At 54.0% G+C, this 18504-nt stretch overlaps 1 protein-coding gene across 1 annotated transcript; it reads left to right on the top strand.

Moving 5' to 3' along the window:
• Window positions 1-427: 427 nt before the first annotated feature.
• On the top strand, window positions 428-18188 carry st14 (ST14 transmembrane serine protease matriptase). Its single transcript, XM_088904953.1, has 19 exons — window positions 428-841; window positions 7771-7918; window positions 8009-8181; window positions 9126-9196; window positions 9771-9943; window positions 10525-10560; window positions 10662-10890; window positions 10986-11125; window positions 11300-11397; window positions 12053-12162; window positions 12714-12844; window positions 13193-13297; window positions 13810-13917; window positions 14189-14302; window positions 14598-14729; window positions 14852-15032; window positions 15667-15935; window positions 16199-16335; window positions 17109-18188. The coding sequence occupies exons 1-19, from the start codon at window positions 812-814 to the stop codon at window positions 17268-17270; spliced, it is 2547 nt and encodes an 848-aa protein (XP_088761079.1). The 5' UTR covers window positions 428-811; the 3' UTR covers window positions 17271-18188.
• The last annotated feature ends 316 nt before the right edge of the window (window positions 18189-18504 follow it).

The following is an 18504-nucleotide window of genomic DNA, read 5'->3' as shown; positions in this document are numbered from 1 at the left end:
TCATCCAGGTGGGGCTGCACACTGGTGGGTGTGGAGGGGATCCCCATTACCTGTAAAGCGCTTTGAGTGGAGTGTCTCGAAAAGCGCTATATAAGTGTAAGCAATTATTATTATTATTATTATTATTATTACTATTAACATAAGAACATAAGAAAGGTTACAAACAAGAGGAGCCAGTCGGACCACCCAGCCTGTTATCGTTCAGAGTTAACTGACCCCAGGAGCTGACCTGGGGTCTGGAGGGCAGCCAGAGTGCCGGCCGGGCAGCTCCACACGAGCTCTCCTCGCTGGTGACAGCGGTAGCGCTCATGGGACAGCTGATCACAGACGTGGGTCGAGCCGGACCCTGTACTTTTAAAAAGAAGAAAAGACGACCGGTCTTTTCTAGGAGGCTGTGAGAGTGGCGGGGGGGGTTAATACGTCACAGGAGAGTCCCGGGTGGGGCGCGCGCGTGAGGGCGAGCGCCAGCGCGATGACCTCACACGCCTGCGCGGCAGGTACGGCTCGCGCACACCGGAGCCCGGCCGCGGACTCGTCACCCAGAGCTCCTCGCGACCGCACCGCCAGCGCTGAGCTCCACACCTGCAGCACCCCACCTGACACGAAGAGCGTCCCCCCGTCCGCGCTCCTCGGGGGGCGTGAGCGTCTGTCTGCGCACACGTTTGCGACTTACTACTTATCCAGCTGCGCCTGACTTCCCCCGGTCCCCGGGCAGGAGGTTTCGGGGAGACGAGTTTCGGGGTGCAGCGCTGAATTGCGGAAAGACTGCATAAGCGACTCGACCGAGAGCCACCCTCCCCGAGCGGCCAGAATGAGTTCCGCCGTGCGGTTTCAGTCGGAAGTAAGTGTGTTTTTGGTTTACTCGTTTGAGTTTGTTTCTAACTTCTAACTTTTCTGTTTTTATAAAAGAGGCGTGTCGTTCGGTTTGTGAACAGACGCGGGTAAAGATGAGGTCCGAGCAGGGGGGGACCCCTGAAAGTGACCAGGTTCCCCGTCACTCAGCGCTGGTGCTTCAGGGGAGTGAGGTTATTATCACGAGTGGAGGGCAGGTAGAGCAAATATCACCTGGTCCTCAGAGATCAGCCATTCAGAAATCGAAATTTACACCTCCATTAATCTGTGTCGCCGTATTAAATAAGTGTTTAAAATGACCTTCCTGACTTGACCAGCGAAACTCAAAACAACCGAGGCTTTGCGTGACTCGAGCGCTGTAAAGGTGTTTCTTTAAACTCCCCGTGATGTCAAGCGTTAACTTGGCTTGACAATATTCGCGTTCCCAACCGGCAGAAACAAACGGAGGAGGTCTAAATGTAGCCAGTATACGCAGCGTCTCCCTCACACGCTGTTCAGTCGTGTGGGAGGATATTTCTTTTCTAGAGAAAAAGTTGCGTAACAGGATGATGAATGATTATCATCATTACCAAGATGAATCAGTGGTGATTTTTTTTGGTGTGAATGCCGAATCGGAGGGTCTCTGGAGTGGAGAAGCAGCGAGCTGGAGTAGTTTCCCGGTGTAGATCGTTTGCAATGATTAACAGAGCGCAGGGCTGCTCGAGCACAGCGACCGCCCCGGGCTCGTCAGACAGGTACTGACACGGCGGCCCGGGTAAAGAACTACACAGGGCACCCGTGACACAGTCAGCTTCCAGGAGGTTTTGTAGCTAAAAAAATAATACATTCCGACTCTGGGATCTACGCTCGAATCTGGTTCTGCGAGTCTCTCATTTATGTGCGCCTCGGTGCTCAAAAGCTCGTTCAACTTCCGCACCTATAAAAAGAGAACATGTCCTTTTCGCCCTGGGCTCTCTGTTCTTTAAAAATATGAGCGAGTTTGTGTTGATACGCCTGGACAACGGCAGCTCCAGTCCAGTATTGGGGTTTTATAGTGGACCTAAATCGTCCATTTCTAAAGACTGAGACTAAGTTAGCGGTCAGTGAATGAATGTGCCCAGTTGATGAAACTGTGGTCCTTGAAGGCTGTCTGAAATATGGAACAGATCCTCAGTCATGGAGCCCAGCGGGCCTGTCCTGTAGAACTGGGTCAGGGCTGTGCGGGCTCCGGCCGGGGGCACTGGGGGCTCGTGTTCATCGGGACGGACTGCTGGACAGGTGTTGTACTGTCACATGCGTGATGAGAGCCCAGCCCGCTTTCATGGAGTACTGGGTTCCAGGCTGAAAATTCAGCATTTTATAAATGCTTAAATTCCACTGTGCACAGCAACACTCTTCATGTATCTGTGATGAGATGCCCAGTGTCTCTCCTCCCTTTCCTCTGCCCTGTCCTCTGAACCTGTTGATCTCCAGTTCAGAAACCCCAGCAGCTGGTTGTGCTAAAGACTGAGGTGTTGTATTGCAGTGGATGGGATGAGTCACAGCTTGAGATTAAATCTCCTGGACATTTCCCCTGAATCCTTTAAGAAACTAGCTAGGATGTGAAGCACCGTGTTTTGTGAATGAGATGCGATGCGTGAAGTCTGATTTTCCACATGTTTTCATTGGGTAGTTTAAGAGGGCAGCCCTTGTCTGGACTACATTTCCCAGAAAGCTGTGGGGAATGAGCTGCTGCCCTCGGTCACCTGACCAGCTGCTGAAAGACAACTGGTCAGGTGAGAGTCGATCGCAGGGATGAGGTGTTTGCTTCCTGCGATCGAATGTGCTTTGATACACTGAAGAATTGGGTCACAGAGGTTTGACTCTAAGAGCTTGGCGTAAGCCGTTTTGTATCATCGTATGTTGTTCTGGTGTTCAGCTCACACTTTCCCCAGCTGGTGTTTTGTGATGACCCGGCTCCTGGCAGAGACTCCTGACCGCAGGGCAGGGGGGCTCCTCTGGGAGGTAACTTGGGGTCACGGTCGGTCATGAACTCGTGACCCCAGGCCTGTGGTCGGACCCTCTTTCCACCCCCGTTCGTCTCCCCAGGGAGGGGTTTGGGGTTCTCCTAGTAGCTGCATTTGAAGCAGCGTCGGCCTGCTGTAGCTCAGACCACCCTGGCCTCTCCTGTAGAGCTCAGAGGGTGGAGGCCGGAATGTCAGGCAAGCCCGCCAAAGTCCTAGCGGGTCTGTAGGCAAATAACCACTGTAGAAGAGTCTCTTTGAAGATCAGAGAAGATGATTCAAGATAAGAGTGGTGCTGACACTGCTCTGCTCCCCAGGGTGCTTTGACAGTCAGGATGTGGGTGTGGTACAACACCAGCAGCAGACACAGGAGGCCCAGGCCCAACTGCCCCAGACAGCTGGGCCTTGTGGGTGTGAAGCAGGGTCTAACATAGATGCTCATGCAATCTGGATGTCAATTCCCAAGGGTTCAGGTCCAGTGTTGTTACACCGGGAGGACAGCTGGTCCGGTGGCTCAGGTCCAGTCCTGTTACACCGGGAGGACAGCTGGTCCGGTGGTTCAGGTCCTGTCCTGTTTTACATGGAGGTTACGAGTCCAAACCCCCACAACCTGTTAATATTACTTGGCCTAGTTTCTTTAAGTTGGCCTTAGATGGTTGTTAAATTATGTTTTATTTCTTTGCTTCCAAACTTATTTAGAGGCCAAACAGCAAAGGCTGACAGGCTCAACAGGTCTCTCTCGGATAATCTTCCTCTTCCTCCGGTCGTGCGGGTGGGAAGTTGATGTTTTTCCCGATGAGCTGGACGCCCCGGGCCTGTCCGGGCCCGCCTGTGTTTTGAAATCGGATTGACACATCTGCCGTGTGTTTCAACACGGCCTGGCCTCAACATGTTATTCACGTGTTTCCTGTCTCAGCCGTAGAAAGGCCTTGCCGAATGTGCTCTCAGCTCACTGCGCGGCAGCGGCAGGTGTAGGTAAGAGCTATTTCGACGAAAAGTAAATGCGTGTCGACAAGTCCTTTTCCAGGTCGGACTCTGGTTTCTTGGTCTGCTGTCTTTAAACCTTTAAAGGAACAAGTAATAGGTTTATTCCCTGCTGAAAAAAAGAAGAAAGAAAACACAACGTTTCGGCCGTGGAGCCTTCTTCAGATGTGGTGAAGGTTGACACCTGAAGAAGGGTCCACGGCCGAAACGTTGTGTTTTCTTTCTTCTTTTTTCAGCAGGGAATACACCTGTTACTTGTTCCTTTGCAAGCCTACGCATGCTGACGCAGCTCCACACCTGAACTACTCTGAACTCTTTAACTCAGAGAGGAAGCTGGGTCGGTTCTGGACCGCGCAGCCGCTGGCTCTGACGGCTTCGTCTGACGCCACTGTCCGTTTAAGCGCCTGTTCGGTGGTCTGCATCTGTCTGCTCGGACCCCGGCAGACGCCTGATGGCTGATGAGGAGTGACAGCAGAACAGCGCCCCGTGCGAGTCTGTGGGGTGTGGGGTGCTTTTGGAGCTGTTTGTGTCAAGGTTTTTCACAGAATGTTGCCGGGTTCAGGCTGACGCTAGTTTAAACCGGATTAGAACAGTTTGTAAACTGTAAGCTCATATAGTTGTCCGTTTTGCAGAAACGAATATAAAAAGTGTTAAGATTCATCATGGTGGGGGCAACGGTAATTCGCAATAGGACGTGGGCGTCAACAGATGACAGGCTGCTTTTGTTCCGTTAATGCATACAAAAGGGAACCTTACTAATGCAGTAAATTTGATTTGCTTTATTCAAAGACGATTTTAACTTTTTTTTTCATGTTGATGTTAATTTTTTTGATGTCGGCTTCCTGTCGTGAACAATTCCTGTAGTTTCCTGTGGAACCAGACATGCGGTTGTGAATTTGTTTAAACGGAATTTCACACGTGGTTCTGGGCGGGTCCAGTGCTGACTCTTCAGGCTTGTCCGGTGTCGTTGGGTTTTGTTCCACTGGAGCACTGAGTGCAGTTATTCGGATGAACTGCATACATGTAAAACCAGGTGAATGCACCTCTGATGAAGCGAATGTTTTGAGTTATCCGTTCCAAATGATCTTAACCTCCTGTACTGTATATATCAGAGAGTAAGAGGACACTCTGACACCCCTGGAGTCCGCGGTACAGTGTCTCTGACGCACCTGCTCTGCCCCACGAAAGGTGGTGACGAAAATTGACAAGAAACGCATTGGCCTGTGAGAATAAATACCCTGGAAGGGTGAATGTCGCAGAGGATTGATCGTGTTCTCGGCCTTGCACGCTGAAGCCGCTGAGGCGGTGTGGTGTACTGTAGTCTGTGTGTCGCAAAGATCACGAACAAGAGGGGTCATTTGGCTTATTTTCCGCACTCTGTATTTAACAGCTAAAGGGTCCAGGCATCTCATTCAGCTGCTCGTTGAACAAGACAGGTTGTCGTCTTGACACCGTGGCTGGTCAGCGTCACCTGTTGCACACTTGTTCCACCCCAGAAAGCAGAGACCAGTAAATACAATTGAATGAGAGTCAGTAGGAAAGTGTGTGTGTGTGTGTGTGTGTGTGTGTGTGTGTGAGGGTGAGGGTGAGGGTGGGGTTGGGGGACGAGTCTCATCTGTTTCATCCAGTTCAGGGCTGCGGGGGAGCTGGATATCCCAGGAAGCAATGGGCACAAGGGAGGGTACCCCCTGGCCAGGACACTAGTCCATCACAGGGCACACACACCCTGGCCAGGACACCAGTCCATCACAGGGCACACACACCCTGGCCAGGACACCAGTCCATCACAGGGCACACACACCCTGGCCAGGACACCAGTCCATCACAGGGCACACACAGACACACCCTGTACAGGACACCAGTCCATCACAGGGCACACACTCACACACCCTGGACAGGACACCAGTCCATCACAGGGCACACACTCACACACCCTGGACAGGACACCAGTCCATCACAGGACACACACACGCTAATTAACCTACCAGCCCCCACAAACCTGAGGAGAACATATAAACTCCATGTGGATGACACCCCAGGAAGTGCACTGGGCCCCCAGCTCTGTGAGGCAGTGTGCTGCCCTGGTCTCTGGTCTCCCTCTGCGTGTGATGACACCCCAGCGATGCTCGATGTGCCCAGGTTGTCGTTCTTTCTGCTGTACAGGATCGTTTGCTCATGTTTCAGACAGCCAGTCCGTGAACCAGCATTAGTAACCCTGACCCTGTGGAACACGCCTCGCCTGATCCTCTTGGGAAAGGCGTGTAGGAGCTGGGAGTTCTTGTGCAAGTGGGAATGCCCAGCCCACGTGTGCAGGGAAGATGGGAAACCTGCGGATCTGGAGCCCCCTGACTCTGGAGTCGGGGCGTGCAGCCTGACGGGGGTGTTGGGGGTGAGGGGGGGGGGGCAGGTGCTGCTTATTCCATGTGGGAGATAAGAGACTGGAATGCTGATCCGAGAGCTGAGAATCCGCCTTTCCCGGGCAGAAGTAAGGAGGAGTAGGTGGGCTGGAAGTCAATACTTGTGGGAGGCAGCTGAGCTGCACGGTGCAGACTCATCCGAGAACCAGAAATTCGGAGGAGAATTCCGCCGTTTCCTCGACAGACTGTGGAATGCGGAGTATGAGAAGAAGGTGTTACCTTTCGGGCTTCTGCAGCATCCGGTTTTCATCCCAGACCTGCGTGCAAACCCTTTCTTGTAGGATACTCCATGATCACATGGCACAATGTCAGTCGTGCTTTCAGATTCAAGTGTGTGGAGGCTGGGCTGGGGGTGGGGGTGAGGGTTCGTCCGGCCGGCACGCCTGACCTCTGTCCCCTGACCGCTGGGCTCAGGGACACTCGGAGCCTCTTGTGAGCCTTTAACCATGTTCTCCCTGGAGATCTGTCACTGGGGGGGTATTAATCGCTGGACTGTTTCAGAGGATGTTGAAAGGGAGAAATGACAAACATGCAGTATTCGGTGAGCTTGCGTTCGCTTCCTCTCGATTCACCCCTCCCCACTCGTCAGACTCCAGGCTGTCCTGAGTCACGAGCACTGAAACTGCGCTGAAACTCTCACTAACAGCCCGGAGGACTGAGCTGTGTGCAAGCGTGCGTGTGCGTGTTTACTCGCAGTCCTGCCCCAGTCCAGTCTGTGTTCATGCATCAGGGGCTCTTGTCCGGATGTTGACCGCCGGAGTCTGGGATGTAGGGAATTCATGTGAGGAGTACACTGTGGTTTGACACACCTGCTGGAAGTTTACTGTGGGAAGCTGCAGAACCGGTCGGGCAGGTTTTAAAGCCGACGGCAGTGTACAGTGTGTTCCGAGATCCTGACTGCTCGTGATTGGGGAGGAGAAAGCAAGGTCCATGGCTGTCCTTAAAATGTGGTGTGTTCTAGATCAGTACCCACTGTGATTCAATGAAGCTTTGATTCTTTTCCTTCCTGTCTCGTGGAGGTCAGTTCTCTGGAAACTCTGATGAACTTCTGTGAAGGGCCCGGGGTCTCTGGGTTCAGTTTCGGGCAGGTCTGGGTATGGACTCTCCCAGGTCCTCCTGCTCGCAGCGTTTTGCACCTGCCTGGTGAGTCACTCGTGTGGCTGGCCCAGTGGAAGTCTCCTGATGTTCGACACACAGGGGAGTAGGAGAGTGTAGCGCCCTTCACAGCGCGCAGTAACGGCAACACTGTTCCCTGCGTTGTCTGCCTGGCTGTGGTCGCTGGAGGCTGCTGGGAGAGTGAATCCCTTGTCTGTTAATGAACGTCGTAGAGATCTCTGGTCTGCCCTGCTGCTGTAGCGCTCGTTAACGAGTTGTCTGCAGGCGCGAGGGGCTGCTCGTTGCACAGCGAGAGCTCCGGTGTTCTGGACTGACTTCGAATTCACACTCACGAATTCCAGTGGGCCGGTGGCGGAGCCCCCATTGCGGGCAAGCTGTCGTCGGTGAAGCCACTCAGGATGCTTGTCTCCCGTCCCCAGGCGAGGAACGGCGGGCACGAGCAGGTGACCTTCCTGACCAACAAGGAGAAGATGGCGTCCAGGAAGCTGACGGGGGTGGTGCTGGGCATGCTCGCGGCTGTCCTCGTCCTCTCCGCCGTCGCCGGGATCCTCGTGTGGTACTTCCTGGGTACGCGTGTGAATCCGCCGCCGTGCCGCGTCGGAAGAGTCTCTCTGGCTGAGCGTCTGTCTGACTTTGCTGCCCGGATCTCTCCCGCAGTCCGGCCCAGCGGCGACGGCTCCAGCAGCGGTGCCACCGGCAGCCCCGCGAGGATGGACGCCGTGCGGGTCTTCAGCGGCCACATGGTGCTCTCCAACCTGGCCTACAGCCAGCAGCTGGAGAACGCCAACGACCCCGCCTTCATGCAGCTGGCCGACGAGCTGCAGCAGATGGTGAGGGGAGCCCGTCCCGCCCTCGCCAAGCACCGCCGACTCCAGAGCACGTCAGAAGGGTCGCAAACGAGAGGCGGTACAGCTGTTATCCCAGGAACAAGTTCCAAACTCCCACACCTCTTTGTATAAAGTACTGCCTTAGCTGGTTGAAGTAGTAGCTGTTTTATCAGGTTATCGGTATAGCTGGGCAGCTTGTGCCACACTCCCACCGCCCTAAGCGTAAAATCGTGCCTCCTGTTTTTGGTTTAAATGCACTTTCTGTAGTCTCCCCCCTGTGCTCTAGTCTGTATTGCTTGATCAGTATTCTGCGTTTGTATTGATCAGGGGAATGCAATGAAAAAATGTGCTCCAGATAGTGAGAGTGTCTCCCTGCAGACCCTAGACAGCTTCTGGGATTTCAGCAGTTAACCCGAAGAGCCAAAAACACTAGCAGCGTGAATTGTTGTTGTTTTGAAAGTGGAAAGTTCCGGGCGCTTGCTGCTGGGCGGGAGGGCGTCTGTGCTGGCCGAGTGTCAGCGCAGGAGTGTGGGACATGTTGCAGTGTCCAGACTGACAAAGCCAAGGCCCTGAGAAACCGTAAGAAAGCGTTCAAGAAAATCGTTCTTAACTGGCTGCTCCCTCATCTGACAACGAAAAACCAAGAACCCAAAAAAGAACACAGATCCTCCAGATTTTCTGGTTTAAATATTGTGCATTTGGAACAGAAAGCAGTTCCCTGTGAGCAGCACACCCCTTCCTGTCTGTGACTTAACAGACCGTATAGCCTGACTTGGCAGCAGGTCATAATTTGATGGTTGAACTGGTTTTTCAAGCTCTGAGAATGTTTTTATCCAGATAAACCTGTGACATAGCAGGGTGTGTCTGGAGTGGGGGGTGGGCTGGAAATCTTAATGACTATTTCCCTGTGTGAACTAATTCTGTCATTTCTTGTTTGTGACCCCCAGCTAAAAGAAACCTACAGTAAGGATGACCTTCTGTCCAAGTACTACACCAAGTCTGTCATTTCTGCCTTCAGGTAACCTGTGTGCTGCCTGGGGGGGTGATGTTGATGGGATGGGGGGTTGTTTTGTGTTTTTCAAGACTTGTCGTGTCTTGAGTAGATCCTTTTAGGACGTGGAATTTTAAATTAAGCCCCCTTGTAATGTTCTCCTTTAACCTTGAGCAGAGAAGATGTTCTTGACTTGAGCTCTTCCCAGTCGGCTGTGTTTTGCCTCTTAGTGGTCAAAGTGGGCGGTGTGGTGGCTCTGTGGCTCAGGATCTGCGCTTGTGTCTGGAAGGTTGCTGGTTCAAATCCCACGGCCGGCAGAAGAATCCTACTCCAGTGGGCCCCTGAGCAAGGCCCTTAACCCCAACTGCTCCAGGGGCGCCGTATAAATGGCTGACCCTGTGCTCTGACCCCCCAGCTTCTCTCCCTGTCTGTGTGTCTCGTGGAGAGCAAGTTGGAGTATGCGAAAAGACAAATTCCTAATACAAGAAATTGTACTGTATATGGCCAATAAAGTGATCTTCTATATATCATATTATAATGTAAAAGAACCTCCCAGGCCTCGCTGGCCCTGATGATATTTGTGCTCTTGATCATTCTGCAGCAAGGGCAGTGTGATCGCCTATCACTGGACCCAGTTCGACATCCCGGCCTCCGCCCTGGAGAGCCTGCCCGATTTCTCAGAACAGCGCGTCCTAGAGGTCCTGCGGGCCGGCATCAGGCAGGCGGGCAAATCCAGAAAGCAGGAGATCGTCATCAGCAGCATCACCGCTTCCGGTGAGTGTCCGTGCAGCAGCGTGGGACGTCACAACGCGTCTCCGGTGTGTGCGAGTGTGTGTGTGCGAGTGTGTGTGTGCGAGTGAGAGTGAGAGTGGTCGCAGTCGCAGTCGCAGTGGAATGTGTCTCCTTCCCCGGGTTGTGCAAGACTCCACTCGCGGCAGTCTGATCTCTATAAAATTCTCAATTTGGAAGCTTTACGTGAGATATGTAAAGAGCAAGTAGTGACATGGTTGTCCCTGTGAATGAGTAGCGCAGAGCAGGGCAGTGCGGTGCCTCCCAGTGTCCAGCGCTCTCATGCCGGAGTGAAATTCATCTCACTCGATTCTCTCTCTCTCCAGCGTTTCATGTATTTGCTGTGTCGTATTTATGTTCCCACTGTTTTTGGGGTTTAATCATAATTGACTTACGCTAAACTCGGGGCCCTTACGAAGGTCGGGGAGCAGGGATAGGGGGCAGGTGAGGGGGCTTTGTCCGTTTGTGCGTCGCGAGATATCCTGCTGCATCGCGAGTAAACTCTATCTGATGAACTGTCGTCCGATTCGCGAGGTAAAGAAAATCTCTTTGTCTTCTGGTTGCAGAGACCGACCCCAGGATGGTCAGGAACCCAAGAGGTGGTAAGTATCCCCCCCATCCCAATCCCTCTCCGGTGGTTTCACTGCATGCCCGCAAGCTGTGTCTGGAACATGATCGTCCTGCCTGGATGTCTTTCCTCCAGAGGAGTGTTTCCACATGCTGGTGGCCGGCGATCAGGTCCAGACTTTCCAGTCTCCTGGGTACCCCAACATGTACCCTCCCAAAGTGCGGTGCCAGTGGCAGATCCGGGGGCCCGAGGGGACTGCCATCCACCTCTCCTTCCCTTTCTTCCACGTGGAGGACGACTGCAAGAACGACTTCGTCTTCATCTACGACTCGCTGAGCCCCGACGAGTCGCAGGCCATCACGAAGTACGTGTGCCCGTTTTGTGGTCCCTTCCAGCCTCCCTGTCTTCTGCCGCACACTGGGATGTGCCTTAAGACCTCCCCTTGCCCTTGTCCTACAGGCAGTGCGGTCAGCGCCCACCTAGCAACCCCCTGGAAGTGATCTCCTCCACGAACGTCATGCTGGTCAACCTCATCTCAGATGGTGCCATCCAGAGGCCGGGATTCACTGCAGAGTACAAGCACATCCCGCTGACCACAGGTAGCCCACCGCCTCTCCGACTGCCTGGGCTCAATGAGACCCACGGCGCTGCGCAGGTCTGAAGCTCTTCAAGCTGAGGACCAAGGCGCAGAGCTCTTGTTGTGGCCTCTGTTGATGTGCAGGATCTGTGTAACATGGGGTCGCCATCTCACCTTTGACCTCCTCTGTCTGCAGTGTACGATGAGGTTCTGAAAAACCTGAATGGGAGCATCAGCTCTCTGCATTACCCCAGCTTCTATCCCCCAGCCCTGGACTGCAAGTGGACCATCGAGGTACGGCAGGGCCTCTGACAGCTCTCTGACTTTTCTCTATATCCATCTCGCCACTCTAACATAGGGGGGAGCTAGAGTCTATCCCAGCAAGCAGCAGGAGCAAGGCAGGGCACACCCTGGACAGGACACCAGTCTATCACACACATAGACACACACCCTGGATAAGACGCCAGTCCATCACAGGACACACACACAGACACACACTCACACACCCTGGACAGGACACCAGTCCATCACAGGACACACACACACCAGAGTGGATTTTACCCTCCTAGTTTCTCCTTGGACTGTGGGGGGAAACAGCACCAGAAGAAAAGCCACATGAACATGGGGAGAACATGCAAACTCCACACAGACAGCACCCCAGGAACTATACCCATGACCCCAGTGCTGTGAGGCTGCAATGCTAAACACTGTGCCACTTTGCCACCCTACACTGCTTCCTACAGCAGTGTCACCATACCGGAATAAAGGCTGGGAAGTTCTGGTGGAAAGAGCGACCCCTACTGGTCCACAAACACTGACACCTCCTCCTGCCACAGCCTGGTTTTCCTTAGAGGACTCTCGTTCCAGAATAACTGATCAAGCTGCCCTTACAGCTTTACTGCAGCGTTTCTTCTCACTCTTTCCCCTTTTCTCCATCTCCCTCTTTCAGGTTCCCGTAGGAATGAAGATCCGTCTGAAGTTCGACATGTTCCGGCTGAAGGAGCCCGGAGTGGACACGCGGCTCTGCCAGAAGGACTATGTCGAGATCCTGGGGACGAAGTAAGAGTTTCCCACAGTGCACCATTCTAACAGCGTAGGACGTTTTCCTTTGGCGATTGACCCCTGACTAGGAGCAGGTTACAACCAAAAGTAGTTTTTTTGTGTGATTTGGAATCACCTGTTGGGATTTCAAGGGGTCTCTCTTCATCACTGCACCCATTCTGTCAGGGCAGGAGAGAGGTGCGAGATGGAGGAGCCTTCCTGCTCCGCACTGACAGAGGGGGCGGACGTGGGTCCGAGTGGAAATACTGGGCAGCTGGCTCAATTCTCCCAAGCTAGGCATTGTCCAAACCTGGGTCCCGGTTTCTAGATGCCCACCAACACAGCCAGGATTAGAACTGGCTATCCCAATTTGTCCACCTGTCCACCAGCCACATCGGAGAAGAAGTAGCCGCTGAACATGAAACATTCAGGAAGTGGGGAAAGCACTTTCCCCCATAGGCCAGGAGATGGTCCCAGTCTTCATCCTGGTCTAACAGAGAGTTTTGTTTCAAGAGTCTTGGGAAAGATCTGTGTGACCTGGAGTTCGCTCTGTCCCCCCTCTGTGTCAGGTACTGTGGCGAACGCTCTCTCCTGGCCTTGGCGAGCCCAAATCACACCCTGGAGATCAAGTTCCATTCTGACGAGTCGTACACGGACAAGGGCTTCTCCGCCACCTACAACGCCTACGACCCCGCCAACCGTGAGTACCTGCTGACGAGAGGAGCCCGGCGATTGGCTCCGCTCGCCGTGGGGGGGCCGATCTGCAGCCCGTCCAGAGGACAGACACGGAGATCTAGTCGGCATTGGTGTGGAGCGCTGCCTTTGGGAAGTTCAAGCTCCACACGAGATTGCTGTGGGGGGAGCAGGTTCAGATCTCTGGCCTTTCCCAGATGATAAGAATGAGCCTGGATTGCTTGCAGACTGCTAGCAGTGAAATTGTACCTTAGATTGCGATTGCTTGTCATTGTGGATGGGAGGAGCTGTTGTCTGCGCCCTGTAATCGGAGTCTCTGCACTCTCTCCTTCTCCCTGTCCCTCTCTCCGAGCAGCTTGTCCTGGGCAGTTTGCCTGCACGTCTGGGATCTGTATTGCCAAGGAGCTGAAGTGCGATGGCTGGAACGACTGTGGGGACATGAGTGACGAAGTCAAGTGCAGTGAGTAACCAGCCTCTGCCCATCGGCCCATTGCCCCCAGGAAACTCCCTCTGGGAGAACCCAATCGATTCCCGGGAAACCAGATTCTGAGGATGCACTTTCAAGTTCCTCTGTTCCGTTTCCTGTTCCCACTAAAAATATGGGAGTCTTCTATTTTGAAATTTTAGCAAAAAAAGTTAGAAATACAGGAAATTCTTCCTGTTTTTGTATATACAGTACATGTACAATCAGGTGATTTTAGTAGCATCAGGTATCTGGCTGAGCTGAATGGGTTTGTTGTGGAAAAACGAGAGCAGATATTTCATGAGCAGTTTCATAATGAAGCCTTTCCTGGTGCAACTTATAAGAAATCGAGGTTTTCCTCGTTCATGTTTGTTAAAACCATGAGCTTGGTTTTGTTTCCCGAGCTGTTCGGGAGCAGGTGGGCAGCCACTGTGAGTGACCCCTGGGCGAATGTCGGGGTGTCTGCTGGGAGTGAGACTGTTCCCACCCCCCCCCTCCTGTGTCCGCAGGCTGCGACGCCGACCAGTTTTCCTGCGCCAACGGGATGTGCAAGCCGAAGTACTGGGTGTGCGACCACGTCAACGACTGCGGGGACAACAGCGACGAGAGAGGCTGCAGTAGGTGTTCCCTACCGGTGGAGAGGGAGAGGGAGAGGGACGGGGACAGGGAGAGCAGGAGTATGGGAGGGACGGGGACAGGGAGAGCAGGAGTGGGGGAGGGACAGGGAGCAGGAGAAGAGGGAGATTAGAGAGAGAATTAAGCATAAGAAGGGAGATGAGATGGAGAGACGTGGCAGCAAACTGATCTGTTGGTCAGGGGCTTCCGGGGACCTGCCAGGTCTCGGGGCGCCTCTGCGGTAATCTCACCAGCACTCCTCCGCCCCCCCAGGCTGCGAGCAGAGTGAGATGAAGTGTGGGGACGGCAGGTGCATCAGCCTGGACATGAAGTGTAACGGCATGAAGGACTGCTCGGACGGCAGCGACGAGGCCTCCTGCGAGAAGGGTAAGTTCCCACCACCCCCTCCTGATGGGGGAGTCTTCCTGTCTCATCCTGCTACGCCAGGGCATCTGCTTGTTCCACACTCCCGCAGCTCTCGGCGTAAAGAGGTGCCTCCTGTTCCTGTGTTTCTCGGCGCGGCCCCGTAGTCTGTGTTTCGCTGTTGAGCCTGCAGGAGTCTGCGGGCTTGACTCGGAGGCTGTCCTGTCTAACTGCTCTTGATACCTGATGACCTTCAGCTGGTCTGCGGGCTGTGTTCAGGGGTGCGTGGTGTTCTTACTGATCCCCTCCCTCTCTCCAGGTGCGTCCCCGGACACGGACGTGTGCACCGAGTTCTCCTTCAAGTGCAAGAGCGGGCAGTGTGTGAGCAAGTCCAACGCCGAGTGCAACCAGGTCCAGGACTGCTCGGACGGCTCGGACGAGGAGAACTGCGGTGAGAGCTGCGTCCTGGGGGTGGGCTTGAGGGAACGGAGCACATCCTGGGGAAAACACCGGAACACTGACCCCCAGTCCTCTCTCTCCCCCTCCTTCCTCGTCTGTCTCTCTCACCATCAGACTGTGGGAAACGACCCTACAAGCACAACCGGATTGTGGGGGGCACGGATGCCGACATCGGGGAGTGGCCCTGGCAGGTCAGCCTCCACTTCATGACCAACGGCCACGTGTGCGGGGCCTCGATCCTGTCCGAGACCTGGCTGCTGTCGGCCGCCCACTGCTTCCAGACCTCGCGGCCAGAGTGAGTTATCTTCCGCACATCCGGAATCTACATGATAGAGCTGAGGACAGGAAAATGGGAAAGGCTGCAACTCTCGGGTCCCTGTGGGCGTCTCTTGTCTTGCACAATGCATCTGGACCAAGCTGTATTCCTTGCACTACCAGAGCTGGTCACTAGATGGTAGCAGAGCCTAATTTGTTAAGCCATGCGTCTCGCCCTCTGGGTTGTCTCAAGTTAGGATTCCCCAAAGCAAAGACAGAAACAGAAAAGAATATTTCACATCCAATCTTCTCCATGTTTGTTCATAATCCATAAGTATTTCTGCTTGTTGATTTTGTTTGGGGGGTTTGTATGTTCTCCCTGGCATTTCCTCCCACAGTCCAGAGACATGCTGGTGGGTTAACTGGCTTCTGGGAAAACTGGCCCTGATGTGTGTCTGTGTGTGTCCTGTAATGGACTGGTGTCCTGTCCAGTGTACCACTGTACCCTGCCTTGTGCCCGTTGCTTGCTGGGGTAGGCTCAAAAATAAAAGAATAAAAACAATGTTTTGGCAAGAAGGAGAAGTGGAGAAGGAGCTCCAGAGCCGACCGGTTGGAAGCCCAGGGCTTGACCGGAGACCTGTGCCAGGCCTGTGACACTCACTCCCACTCCCCAGGTACCTCCTGCCGCAGAACTGGCAGACCTACAGCGGCATGAGGGACCAGTTCAACATGGAGGATGTCCAGGTGCGCAAAGTGAAGTCCATCATCCCCCACCCCTTCTACAGCCAGATGACCTACGACTACGACATCTCCCTGGTGGAGCTGAGCGAGCCCCTGAAGTTCACCAGCACCATCCACCACATCTGCCTGCCCGCCTCTACACACGTCTTCACTGCTGGCATGGGCTGCTGGGTCACAGGCTGGGGTGCCCTCAAGGAGGGAGGTGAGCGCCCCCTCTCTCAGTGCAGTGTTAATGTACTGGAGTGTCCAGTCAGTGTGTCTGTATGAACCCCTCTCTCTCTCAGTGCAGTGTTAATGTACTGGAGTGTCCAGTCAGTGTGTCTGTATGAACCCCTCTCTCTCTCAGTGCAGTGTTAATGTACTGGAGTGTCCAGTCAGTGTGTCTGTATTAACCCCTCTCTCTCTCAGTGCAGTGTTAATGTACTGGAGTGTCCAGTCAGCGTGTATTAACCCCTCTCTCTGCAGGCCGTGTGTCCCAGATCCTCCAGAAGGCGGAGGTGAAGATCATCAATGACACCGTGTGCAACCTGGTGACAGAAGGACAGGTGACGTCGCGGATGATGTGCAGCGGCTACCTGGCTGGTGGTGTAGATGCCTGCCAGGTAAGAGCTTGGCACTGGTAGGAGTGGCACTTCCTGGCACAGAGATCTGCAGTATCACTCCAGACAGGCTTCTGGGTGATAGTGTGCTTATAGCACCCCCTGCTGTGTTGAACCACAGTTATTGACCAGTTCCTGTAGCATGCCAGATACTTCGTGCTGATGTCGGTGAAGCCTCTTCTCGGTGCATTGTGTTTTGATGACATGTGTTTGGAGAGATTGTCCATGATTTATCATAATTAATGTAAAACAAACCATTAATGACTGAATCCACTGCCCAGGGACAGGCCTGGGGCCCACAGAGGTTTCTCTCTCTGGGGGGTTTTCCACCCCTGCGAGCCCACATGTTCTGCATGTGCTGTCCTGCATTGTCTGCTACTATAACAGCCTTGCACCAGTGTCACAGTTTACAGACTTAACCTGCACAGACACCGAGTAACTGGTGAAGATACTCTGTTTGTCTTTTACCGGGGGCCTCTGAGAGCTCTTGCCCCTGTAACCTGCCTCTCCCTGCCCTCGCCTGGATTCGATTCTGGTTGCTTACAGGTTTCCGAGCAAGCTCAGTGCCGCTTCCGAGACAGTGTCTAACTCTGCCGCGCAAGTAGACTGGCCCCAGTGCGCGGTGGAGTCCTACACAGGGGAGCGACGTCACCTCTGGACCTGGCTCAGCGCTCCGGGTCCTGTTCCATCCGGTTGGAGCTCCGGTGTGCAGACCTGGTGGGGTGGATCGGTGTCTGTGTGTGTTCTAATGTCTTTCCGTCTCTCGCCCCCTGCAGGGAGACTCCGGGGGTCCGCTGGTGTGCCGAGAGGACAGTGGGAAGTGGTTCCAAGCTGGGATAGTGAGCTGGGGCGAGGGCTGCGCCCGCAAGAACAAGCCTGGCGTCTACACCCGCATCACCAAGCTGCGCGACTGGATCCGGGAGATGACCAGGATCTAGAGCACGGGGAGGGGCTGGGGGGGCCGGGCGGGCTGAGGGATGGAGCTCAAGGCCAGCAGAGTTTTACCGGGGATGAAATCGGAAAATCCTCACATATTTCTCCTCCCAGCTGGAAACAGTTGTCACTGCGTCTCCCTGCGCAGAGAACTTCCCAGCTGGAAATCCAGGAAGCCTCCGGACTTGAGCACAGTGCAGCCCACGTCTGCCTGATCCACCCAGCCTCCCTCGGCGTGCAAGGTTGGTCACGGGTTTCCTCCAGCAGTTTCAGGGCTCTTTCCATTCCGAAAGGGAATAGCTCCGTGCTGATGAAGGATTCGCCACTGCAAGACCGCTCGAGCAGGGAGAGAGGGCTCTGTGCAGCTGCGGGAGGGATGTGGGCTGGTGTCGCCCTGCAACATCATGCTGTCACTTGTGGACATCCGAGCTAGTCCGCTTCTACTGAAGACTGCCCTCCCATCCGGTCTCATTATTCCCTTCCCATTTCTAATAACTTTCCTGTTCGCTGTACTTGTTCCATTTCCATCTGCTCTGGAGACAGAGAATCCCAGGATTTGTTGTGTCATCAGGGCCAATGTTGCCTCCTTCGGAACGCTCCGTGTTGGCAGAGCTGGGTGTGCAGTTCATGTGAGAGATCGTTAAACACATCCGCAAGAACGGATCTTCGTTTCTCCTCTGAAACCAGCCGTGCCCCTGTGTCCTGTATTTAGTGCCTTCGGGGAACGGTGATGGGAGAGCAGGGGGCAGGGTGGGGCTTGTGTATCTGTATATATGCTGGATGTGTACAGTTTTTAATGAGATTTTGGTTTCGGCTGTCTTATCGGCTCAAAGTAAAATGTATTGTAACATAAAGATGGAAATATTTTAAACTTTCTTCCATGAGACTGTAAGATTTTATTTTATAATAAACTTATTTTATTCTTTTGTCACATTTATTTAGTGTGGCAGGGAACTCTCCACCCACCCCCCAGACAGAAACTATGTTCCCGACCGGACTAGACAGCAGCAACCATCCACCTGGGGCATCAAAGTTCCAATGGTGGTCAAGTCAGGCCCACCTGCCCCCCCCTCAGCGAAGTGAAAACCTCTGACCGCTGTCACTATCCACTGGTCCAGCCATGCGAGGCCAAAGACTCAAGCCCAGTCCCCTTCCTGCTGCAGGAGCCTCACTCTAGGGGGGTCCGCTGGGACAGGGCTCAGAGTTCAGCCTTGATGGCTGGCCTGTAGACCCAGTCCC

The sequence above is a fragment of the Atractosteus spatula genome, chromosome 25, assembly GCF_055471065.1.
Source record: "Atractosteus spatula isolate fAtrSpa1 chromosome 25, fAtrSpa1.hap1, whole genome shotgun sequence".
In the NCBI taxonomy this organism is placed as follows: Eukaryota; Metazoa; Chordata; class Actinopteri; order Semionotiformes; family Lepisosteidae; genus Atractosteus; species Atractosteus spatula.
The sequence above is the reverse complement of the archived record's forward strand: the minus strand, read 5'-3'. Positions and strand labels throughout refer to the sequence as shown.

Excerpts from the sequence above, each read along its gene's own strand:
- st14 (XM_088904953.1), top strand. The coding sequence starts at position 812 with ATGAGTTCCGCCGTGCGGTTTCAGTCGGAA. Across the intron at positions 9,944-10,524 it reads CAGCAGCATCACCGCTTCCG|AGACCGACCCCAGGATGGTC; the intron begins GTGAGTGTCCGT and ends TTCTGGTTGCAG. Across the intron at positions 11,398-12,052 it reads ACTGCAAGTGGACCATCGAG|GTTCCCGTAGGAATGAAGAT; the intron begins GTACGGCAGGGC and ends TCCCTCTTTCAG.